The sequence below is a fragment of the Gymnoscopelus braueri genome (genome assembly GCF_963280865.1).
Source record: "Gymnoscopelus braueri genome assembly, chromosome: 15".
In the NCBI taxonomy this organism is placed as follows: Eukaryota; Metazoa; Chordata; class Actinopteri; order Myctophiformes; family Myctophidae; genus Gymnoscopelus; species Gymnoscopelus braueri.
In genome coordinates this window covers 26,518,358-26,530,218 of record NC_137620.1, presented here as the reverse complement: position 1 = coordinate 26,530,218, position 11,861 = coordinate 26,518,358, and the positions used below count along the sequence as shown (strand labels likewise).

The window sequence follows — 11,861 nt, the reverse complement described above, 5'->3', positions numbered from 1 at the left end:
ATCTAGCCTATTTATTTTGTCAAAACATAGCAAAACTAAAACATTGAACATATCTAGGGGAACACATTCTAGTCACATTGCATCAAAGATACCCTTAACACAGAAAACCTATTGCAATTGGAATTTCTAATTGCACAGCGACAAAGAATGCTGATAACATTCAGCAGGTCATGTCAGCAGTTTGATACTCATTAACCCACCACCATTAGGAACACTGAACAAATGGCCATAAAAAGATAGTCCAATACTGTATGATCCAATTTCCTCTTTCAAATAGACAAGGTCAATGCTTTTGTAGAACATTCTGGTTTTTAAGTCTTGGATTTCCCACTCTAAATACAGTACTGCTCTGTCATTTAGACTCCACACCACTCTGTCTATGTCCTTTCGGTTGACAAACACAGGTGTTTATTTTAAGTCCACCCGGGACGCTAAGCTAATGTTAGAGCAACAGACCATAAATGGAACTAATGTGTATGATATCATCATGGACAGGTATCAAAGGGCAGTCTAGAGACCTACCCTCCCATCCCCCCATCCCTTCTGCACTGCTCTTATTGCCCTGCATTAATTAGTTTTTAGAGCAATACACCTTGCAACATTTGCAAAGACAAAAATATGTTTTGAATAAAGAAAGAATATATATTTATTCTCTATAAGTTACACCAACAGTTTCTGTGGTTTTGTAGATTTGTAGATCACGTGATCTCGCAGGCGGCTAAACCATCACTTGGCCTTTGTTCTCAGTCCTGTTGCGTGTGTAGTGTTTGCCTTCCACCCTGTGACCCTGATGAGTGTGTGAGCTATCCCTGGTGAGGCGTCACTCACTTCCCGAGCCTCTCTTCAGTCTTGAGTTACTTAGCTTTTTGTTTTTTGGTGGCTGTGGTTGTAGTTTTTGTCTTTTTTCAGGGGACTTGTTGCGGTCCCTTTTGACTGCGTGAAGGCAAAGAAGAAAGCACAGAGAGACAGAAGTTGATAGCAACGAAGTGAGACAGATAGAAGGATGTGCTGTACAGGAAAGTGTGCCCGCTTGGTGGGTCTGATCTTGCTGCCTTCAGCGTTCATCTGTATGATCGCCAACCTGCTACTTTTCTTCCCTAATTTGGAGAGCCTGGAGAACAGTCAGATCTCCTTGGAGGTCTGGCTTATGGGGGGACTCATTGGAGGAGGACTCTTTGTGAGTATTGAATTATGTCATGTTATATATGAATAATAATAAATCACAATTAAATCAATCAATGATTCGACACATACATGTCATGGCCTTTATTTTGAAATATTTCTGAAATTCACAATACACATACTCACATTGGATAGGCACACACACTTCCCAATTGTTCTGCTCATTTCTCAGCAATAGGTGTCTCTGTGATATATTATAGCAACTTTTCAGGCCGCAATCCTCCAAAATAATCATATTTGAACTGGGGACCCCTGAGTCGAGGCATAAAACTTTGTTTGACTCGGTTCTACAGATAAATATTGTGAAAATAGCTGATCTACAAGCTCACAACGCCTCAATTTTTAATATTTTTTTATATTATAGTGTGTTGATTACTTTTGATGCAGTAATGGTGTTATTTAAAAAATAAAAAAAACGTTTTCATATTTAAAATGTTTAAAAAGTCCTTAGATTGACACTTTAGAAACGTGCAGTTGGTTTGTTTACTGTTGAGTGAGAAAACAATGTATGAACCACTGATCAATAGTATCCACTATGTGACCACTTAGTTCTTGAAACGTCTCACTATTAAGGTGATCTTCCATTCGGCCCAACCGGTTTGTAAATTCTGTAGCAACAAGGAACTTAGATAATGCATAATCATAATGATGTGTGTTGTAAATGGAGACCTTTGATGCCTATAAGGGTGTGTCTTTATCACTACTGCATCATAATCGAGACTGTGATACTGACCAGAGCCCTGTATACTGAGTAACTCTGGTTCCATGACTCTGCACACTCATTTATGTGTCATTAACCTTTGGAACGAGAAACTAACAATTGATTCAGGATTCACAAATATTAGTATAGTACACAGCAGTGACTTTTGCACTTCCTCCGTTGGGGCAGAGTAAGTCATCAGACTGCAGTTATTTCTGCATTAGGCATGTTTAAGAATACACTTACACACTTAAATGTCTGTGACCCACCCAACAACAGAAACAGTCCACCTTTTTTATTCCCAGAATTACCAAGGGGGAGGGACCCAGGGGGGGCGCGGGGGGGGGGGGGGGGGTCTTTCCACGATAGTAGAGTCTTCTTTCACTTTTCCCCTGCCGTTTGGTGCTCCCCAAGGTTGGTGCCCAGTGTTGCAGCACTTAAAGGGATATTTCACTTTCAAAAAAACTTTGGGTAATTTTATCGTCTACTCAGGCTTTTGTGAGCCCCCCAGAACGTTTTTAAGTTGCTTGATTTAGTATTTAGATATTTGATAATCATTTTATCAGACACGCCCCCTTCCTATACAAACCCATTATAACTTCAAACTCAATTTTTAACCTGTTAGATTCATCAAAAACACCCGTCCTTGGTTCTGGTGACTCACCCTGCCCTCCTAATATGCGAGGGGGCCGTGTTTTTTTTTATTACTTTTTTCATTTATTTTATATATTTTTTTATTGTATTTATTTGTTTTCATTTTCCAAAAAAAATATTAAAAATAAATGAAAAAAGTTATCGAAAAAACACGGCCCCCTCGCATATTAGGAGGGCAGGGTGAGTCACCCGAACCAAGGACGGGTGTTTTTGATGAATCTAACATGTTAAAAATTTTGTTTGAAGTTATAATGGGTTTGTATAGGAAGGGGGCGTGTCTGATAAAATGAATATCAAATATCTAAATACTGAATCAAGCAACTTAAAAACGGTCTGGGGGGCTCACAAAAGCCTGAGTAGACGATAAAATGACCAAAAGTTTTTTTGAAAGTGATATATCCCTTTAAAGTCCTTGCATTAAGCCAGCACTGGGAAGGGGGGGCTTTGGTGGTTATGTTAGGGCCAATAGATTCCAACAAATGGTTCAAGTTTCTTAATCACATGCATAAACCCTAGCGTATTCTGAGGTGAACATTCAATCAAAGTAGTATAACTACAAGCTGACTTCTGAGCTTGTAGATTGTAGATTTGCTATTTTTGGCGAAGAGATAGACTGAGGGGGAAAAGGAGAGGGCCCAGTATAGACCCCTGGGGGACTACTTCAGTCAACTAAGTATGTAGGAGTCAAGTTAAGTCATGATCCAGTGGGCCTCCATTTTAAGGAGGAGTTCTATATCTGGCCTACTGGCCGCAGTTTGTTTGAGATGTGCTCAATAAAGTCGCTTTACGTAGCTTGCTTAATAAATTACACCTTCTGTTTGATTTGACAGATGCTGTGTCCCAGCTGTTCAGCTATCAGGGCAGGGGGCAAAGGTTGCTGTGGAGCAGGTTGCTGTGGAAACCGATGTCGGGTAAGTAAAGCCATGTGAAAGCGTTTCCGCGTCATATAAAAAAGCATTTCCGCGTCATATAAAACAATGGTTCTCAAAGTGTGGTCCAGGGACCCCCCAGGGGTCCTTGAGGGGGTTCCAGGGGTGCCAGCTAAATGATTTATAGTTATGAAACTTATGAACCAAATGGACCCTTACAGGTCTGTAACTCTGAGAGTGTACAAATGGAAACCCTTATGGGTCCATTTGGTTCCATTTGTACACTCTCAGAGTTATGGGCGCCCATGGCCCTAATATATACCACCTGGGGCTCCTTGAAATTAAAGAAGTTCAAGAACCAGTGATATAAAAAAAAAAAAAAAAAGTATTAGGGCAATATAATACCTAAGATAGTGTGCCCATTGGTGGCATAGTGCTTGACATACTTGCTTGACAAACCACATGTGACTCTACTGGATTCTGAATCAAATCCCACCAGTGCCTTTTTTCTGTACATGATTGGATTCTGATTGGACAGGTTAATAGCAGTGATTCTGATTGGATTGGGTTACTAATTATAATTGGCCATCCAATAAGAATCACAAGAATAGTATCCAAATCGCTGTTATGTTTCTTTTACAACGCTGTCGAATCAGCATCATTGTTTATCTGTTCCAATTAGAATTGCCATTATAAGCCCATTAAAACCTGTTCTTCTCAGTTTAGCCTCATTTACGAAACAAATCTAATGGCGTTGCCTCCCTGTCCAATCTTTAATTAACTATAGCCAGCAGTTTGTGAACAAAGTGGTAAATGTGGTGCTCACTGGTGAAGCCACAATATAAAGGACAAATCGGGATGGTATTGCCCCCGCATTGACAACTACAGTAGCTTCTTCTGGGCAGTGAGACTTGTGTAGTGATGGTCTATTTACCTAGGCCAAATGGAAATGGAAATCTTTATCAGACAATACAAGAACAAAAGTGCAACGCTGGTGCAACTAAGAGTTTTACAAAAAAAGTGTGTGTGTGTGTGTGTGTGTGTGTGTGTGTGTGTGTGTGTGTGTGTGTGTGTGTGTGTGTGTGTGTGTGTGTGTGTGTGTGTGTGTGTGTGTGTGTGTGTGTGTGTGTGTGTGTGTGTGTGTGTGTGTGTGTGTGTGTGTGTGTGTGTGTGTGTGTGTGTGTCCGCAGCTAATCTTGCAAACCACTGGACTGATCAGCACCACATTTCTAGTGCAACATATTAGACATACATGTGTTATACTTTTTGAAATATCGTAACTTTTTAAAACTTTTGTTTTATACTAGTCTGGTAGTCACAGAAGGTTGGAATGTGCTGAAACACAATATGGACATAACTGATGACTGTTGCTGCCTCTTTCTGTCCACTACACTAACAGATGCTGAACTCAGTCTTTTCGTCTGGCTTTGGCCTGATTGGAGCCATCTATTGCACCAGTGTGGCTTCAGCAGCTCTGGCTAAAGGGCCCAAGTGTGAGACCCCTGAAGGCAAATGGGAGTACCCCTTCGAAGGCCTCCCCACGTGAGTGTCATCATTACTCATGTAATTAGCCACTTAACATGCACATCCCAGTGTAGTGTACATTACAACAGTTATCAAAATGCCGTCCAGCAACAAAATGAGTCATTACATTACATTACATTACAGTCATTTAGCAGACGCTTTTATCCAAAGCGACTTACAATAAGTGAGTCAAACATTTGTTTAACCACTTTAACCCTAACTCATACTTCTGCCATTCAAAACTAGCCAATCTACAAGCTCACAATGTGTCGCAATGCGCTGTGAGCTTGTAGAGCTGCTTTTTTTAATGTGGAAAAATCTCGGGGAACAAATATGTGCTCATACACAGATCCATACACACAGATGCATTGGGTGCATTGGTGTTTACTGGATTGTTGGATTTGTTTTTACACGCAAGGTACATATGTGTAAGCTCCTTTGCTCTATGGGAATGACTGTAAAAGATTAATATACATGAGTATTGATCAAAGTAACACAAACAACATCCAGTAGGGGGCAGACAAGGCCAGTGCTTAGTTGTTATTTTGTGGTTTTAGTTTAGACTTTCAAGCAAATAATATACAGAGCCTTCTTATACCGATGATCAAATTACTATTATTATTATTTACATAATATCTCAATAATAATAATTGATATATTATATAATTAAATGTGTTTCAGTGAACACAATTGGCGGTGTTCACAGTTGATCTTGGCAGGAGATTATGTTCTTTGCCCCTACTGGTTGGTCGGGGTGCGTGAAGCTGTCAGCGGCTATGCTGGGAGAGTTACTGGGGGGGCGTTGTGTTCCCCTGCGTACATTTACTCAAGTACTGTACTTAAGTACAATTTTGAGGTACTTTTACTTTACTGGAGAATTTCCAATTGTCTATACTTTTACTTCTGCTCCACTACTCGGAGGCAAATATTGTACTTTTACTCCACTACAATTATTTGAAAACTTGAGTAACTAGTTACTTTGCAGGTATAAATGATTACATTATAAAACATACATTAACCACTTTAGTCTTATTTTATACCTACAGTGTAGGCTATTTGAAAATAGCTGATCTACAAGCTCACAATGCGTCGTATCGCAATGTGTTGTGAGTTGTAGATCTGCTATTTTCAAACATGTTTGTACTTTTACTTTTGGTACTTTAAGTACATTTTGATACCAATACTTTGGTACTTTTACTCAAGTACATTTTTTATTCCAGACTTTTACTTTCAAAGTACTTCTACATTATATACATTATAACTTATACATTGCATGCAGTATTGATACTTTTACTAAAAACATTTGATTACTTTTTCCACCACTGATTACGCTCTTCTGCCACTGCTGGTGACTCTGTGTGTAACCTGCCCAGGCCAACAGTGGGTGTTGGCAGTGACAGGGACTGTTTAGTGTAGTTCATTGTTTATGGCAAAATGACAAAAAGAAAAAATAAATCTTGAAAATAAAATAATAAATAGAAAATAAATATTATATAATAGATACTTTACACTACATGGCACTGGTGCCATAATATCTGATGAATTACTTGCTCCAAGTGTATTAATGGACTATTAGCCTGCATTACGTTACTTCAGCATAAGAAACGAGCTTCTGTGTCCCAGCATGACACAGTAAGTGCCCCCCACATACCCACACACACCCACACACACCCTCTTGTTTATCCATTTTATTTTTCATAAGGTGTGAAAAGTCCATGCAGTTTCTGAGAGCTCATGTTGACTAATGCCGTAGATTCAGTATGAGGCTGTTGGCAACTTCAAGGTATTTTACGTGCTTGGGCAGAGCATATGTTCTGTATAGAGAAACCGCAGCATACAGGGGCAAGTCTGACAGTTTACCCAACAAACAATATTCAGCTTGAGCCAGCCCTTCCTCCAATGCAATAACCTATTTTGTCTTTATTTTCTGACTCTACATAATATTTTCTTCAAGGTTTAAATAGGGCACATGATGTTCCATTTCAGCTAATTTCAGCTCTCTGACCACCAAACCACAAGTCAAGTCAAGTCATGTTAACACATTTTATCTTCCTATACCCCAAGACCAGCTTCGCTCACATTCAATCGTCCATATTTTGGTTTATTTTTTACTTTAAACTTTCTGACTACCTGTGTTCATGTCTGTATCCCTGCAGAAACGGCAGCTACCTGGCTGACGAGTCTCTGTGGAAAGCGTACTGCATATTCCCTGAGAACATAGTGCCGTGGCACATTGGTCTATTTGCCATCCTGCTGTGCATGGGCGCACTGCAGACGGTCCTGTGTGGCATACAGGTGGTTAACGGCTGCCTGGGATGTATCTGTGGGGACTGCCGCGAAAGCAAGGAGGTAGGCAGAAGAAGGGTGTGAGAGAAGGGTCTCTCTCACACACACACACACACACACACACACACACACACACACACGCGCGCGTGCGCACACACGCACACACGCGCGCACACACGCACACACACACACCCCCACACACACACACACGCACGATACCTTGTGAAACGGGACATTCTGCATAATGAGTACTTTTACTTTTGGTACTTTAAGTATATTTTGATGCCAATTCTTTTGTACTCAATTAAATTTGGATTACCTTTTACTTAATAATTTTTTTTTTACATTTTACACCACTGCGCGTGCACACACACACACACACACACACACACACAGACACACACACACACACACACACACACACACACACACACACACACACACACACACACACACACACACACACACACACACACACACACACACACACACACACACACACCATATCATGTCCATATCAGAATTATTTGTATTGCCAGGAATTTGCCTATATGTATATATGATGTGCAGAAAAAACTACTCGCCCTCCAGCCAAACAAGGCCACCGGCCTTGACAATATCCCCACCAGATTCCTCAGAGACGCAGCTACTGCTATTGCCCCCATAGTAGCCCAAATCACAAACCTATCCATCAGCCAGTGTCACGTCCCACAGGATTTCAAGTTGGCAAAAGTAATCCCTCTGCATAAAAAAGGAAGCAAATTAGAACCTGGCAATATAGGCCTGTTTCCATCCTTTGTTCCATCTCAAAGGTTGTAGAGCGATTAATTCAAGAACAAATCAACAGCTACCTCAGCGAGCATAAACTGTTGTTTGAATTCCAATCGGGCTTCAGAACCTCCCATTCCACTGACACATGCCTACTGTATCTGACCGACTACATCAAACGTGAGGTAGACGCGGGCAAATACTGCGGCATGGTCATGTTGGACCTCCAAAAAGCGTTCGACACTGTAAACCATTCAATTTTACTTGATAAGCTGAGGGCGATTGGTTTTGACTGCACATCACTAAACTGGATGAGATCTTACCTGGAGGGAAGAGAACAAGTGGTTGACATCAACGGAACCATGTCCTCATCCCTCCCGGTGAGCTGTGGGGTTCCTCAGGGCAGCATTCTAGGGCCGTTACTGTTTCTTCTATACATTAACGACATGAGTGCTGCCTGTAACTGCAAATTGTTCCTGTTCGCTGATGACTCGGCACTCCTGATCTCGGGAGAGGACAAGTTGCAAGTTGAGGAGGCGCTCAGCTCCGAACTCTCAAAAATCCGTACTTGGCTTACCGATAACAAACTGTCACTACACCTTGGGAAAACTGAATCCATTCTCTTTGGGACCAAACATTCCCTGGCTGTTGGTCCATGAATTGGATGTGAAGCTTAGTCTATTTTTCACAATATCATGTAGAATTTTCAATGCTGCCATGTCCAATTTGAATCCAAATTAAAAAAGGAAAGCCATTAACATTGATGTTACAAACTTGTTAAATTAAGCTGAAACTGGGCCTTAATACAATGGATATTCCCAATTAAGCTTGATGCAGTAGCATCAGTAGTTCTGTTTTTAAGTGTGTTGATGGTATTACTGGGATCTGTGGAAACTAGTATACGTATATGTTTGAGTGTGTGTGTGCGTGCGTGCGTGTGTGCGTGCGTGCGTGCGTGCGTGCATGCGTGCATGCGTGCATGCGTGTGCGCGATCGGCTTGAACTTAGTCAATATAAATGTATTGGTTAAAGCAAAGTATGCAACACAGGAAAAAGCCGCTACTGTCAAAGGAACTCCATCCCCAACTTAAAGTATGCTGTCCTGTAGTTCCATCATTATGTTTCTGGTCTCATCAGAATTCTAGACTGTGACTTCAGCAACGAGGAACTGGTCTATAGGAGACAAAGGAATTCCATTTGAAACAACCTGTCTCAGTAAATCCATATATGACTGGCCAGACTAGAAATAACATAAATGGAAATGAGAAATATTTCTCTTTCTTTCGAGAAAATTTGACAGTAGACAGGAAGGCACTACTGTAACTATAACTTGTAGCCTACTGTTATACAAAATTGAGACATTACTCATTACAGGGAAAGTAAATACTAGGTGGGCAACGTAGCAGAAAGGCTGACTTAAGGTCTAACTCAGCAGAATATTGCACAGGGTAAATAAGTAGGAAAATCAATGTGATGGTTGAAGTTTAAGCTAGGATTTAGCCCATGGTTGATCATACATAGGTCTGGAACATATTCTGTTGGTCTTCCTTTGTACACTCCCATATGCACATGTAAAATCCAACACGTGAATGAATATACACGTGTGCCTGTGTGTACATACGTATACATGCGCACAATCTATTATAAACGTAGGGACACAATTGCAAATTGCTAGTTTAGAGTTACATCACAAAGTGCACATATGTACACACCCCACAAAATCCACCGGAAATGATAATGCACATCAAAGCACCTCCCTGATAACACAGCGCCCGTTAACAATGGGGAAGTCTCTCAATACTGTTGGCTCACACAATATTCAAACGCTTTTGCCTAACAGTCTGTACGTCCGTTTCGCAGTTGCGTAGATAATTCGTACTGTAAATCAAATAGACGATGCCTGTCTAGTGTCTAGTACCTTGCTGCTTAGCAGAAATGGAAATTCCAAAACTTAACAGTATATTTTTGTGAACGGAAATGACAAATGATAGCTTCCTGTGCGGAACTTTTAGGGGGCATACTTACAAACTCTCATAGTATTCGAAGATTGTGGAACAGTCTGGCTTGAGAGACTAACAATAAGGTAGTCCTCCTGATGGACAGATAGTGTCTTCCTGTCAGAAGCAGCTAATGAAAACATGATTTCTTTTTGCAGGAGGAGGGAGGCCTGTGAAAGGTGGAGAGAACACTCATGATCTGATCGGCAGGCTGGAACCTTTCATCAGAAAGGCCACGGCAACTGTACTTAATTTTTTATTTTTTTTAAAGATGTATTTCTATGCAGTGTGTTTTTCCTTTGATACTCTTTAACATGATGTCCAAATCAGGTGTGTCATGTATGTGCCATAATCTGAACTCTTCTCTTGGACTTCTGTTGAAATATGCATCCTACTGTAGTCTTAGCACTGGTAATGTTTTGCCTCAACTGCCTGCCTGAAAGTGTTTTGTTGAATTACTAGATCTGATTATTATTTTTGTATTAAATAATATTCTTATAGCTTGTTTTCTCCTTATGAAAGTACCAAATGGGTAGCCTGAATATCAGACTGAGCTAGAAGCTTGGGCGGAGTCTATGGTCTCGAGCCAGGCTTCCAAATGGGCACATTTTATACACATATGGCATGTGATGGAACATTTGGAAAATCGTAGGAAATAATTTAATATATCTGACTGAATACATCTGAATTGTCCTCACGTGGCACTGGCTTTGATAGGAAGGGGTATTAATGTTTTAAAAGGTATTCAGCTTATTTTACTTCTGTGTGACTATCAGCAATAACTTATTTGACCAGTTTGTATGTATATTTGATGCTTTAATATTTGTGGGCCCCCCCCTGACAAATAAATCCATTACAAATTAAATGTGTCATTTTCGGTTGTTGGTCCCAAACAAAGTGTAAAATAAACTCATAGTTATAATATTTATAGTGTAATAAAATATAAAGTTAATAATAAAGTAATAATGAATAATATACAACTTGCAAAAACAAGGTGGAAATCCCATTACTGTGTCCTAACCATATCATTCACTCAGTAACCCCAATTATCCACATGAATGACTTGAGTGAAGCTAAGCAGAATCTCTCCGCTGTTCTCTGTCAATTACTGATCTCATGTTGAGTTTAAAGCTCTCAGCAGTTCCTTTAGACACAGACAGCCAGATCTAACAGGATTGTTGTGCGTCAGGACCGGATCAGAGGTCAGAGCCCCCTGTGGATCCTGTAAGGACTGCAGCTGCACTAACGGCGCGGTATCTGTGATGGGCGCCTATTAGAAAAGGGCCAGGTTAAGCCCATAATCTTTTGTTGCTATGGAGCCGCTTCGTCGTAATTGTTACCTAACTTCCAAGATAAATACACTTCATGGAGCTGCAGCCAGGTAAATATAGACGCTGTCTGTGTCTTGAGAGGCCGGCAACCAATGTGTTTCTGAGGGAAAGTCACAAGGGAATAGTGCACCATACAAAACCATCACTGTAGATGTCTTGTCTCGTCTCGTCTCTCAGTGCCCATACCACCCTACTGTGGATTCTAAACGTTGTACATGTACATATTAGCCAGTGTGAGTGACCACAGTTGAAACAGCTGACTGTGGAACTCTTCAACCCATCCCGTGTGAGAATGGTCTCTCTATCTCCTTTATTTTGGTCACTTAAGAACAAATTCTTATTTACAAGAATGGCCTGGTTATGTACTAGCAAATTTGTAAAAAATAGAAAGAAATCTTTCACCAAATAATTGCATAACTACCAAGAACTAGCACAATTGCTATAATGGTAAATGGTTCATTTATATAGCGCCTTACTCCAACGTGTTTTTTTTTCCCCCTGGAGGATAAGCCTTGAGATGCAGCATCTCGTTTTCTAGGGGGTCCTCACT

General features: G+C 40.5%; 1 protein-coding gene across 1 annotated transcript; it reads left to right on the top strand.

Annotated features, from left to right (window-relative positions):
- Positions 1-1,003: 1,003 nt before the first annotated feature.
- tm4sf5 (transmembrane 4 L six family member 5) lies at positions 1,004-10,539 on the top strand (the record flags this gene model as incomplete). The annotated part of the gene is made up of 5 exons (XM_080451856.1): positions 1,004-1,177; positions 3,367-3,447; positions 4,805-4,947; positions 7,086-7,278; positions 10,139-10,539. 5 exons carry the CDS (start codon positions 1,004-1,006, stop codon positions 10,154-10,156), a joined length of 609 nt encoding a protein of 202 aa, XP_080307982.1. The 3' UTR covers positions 10,157-10,539.
- Positions 10,540-11,861: the final 1,322 nt, after the last annotated feature.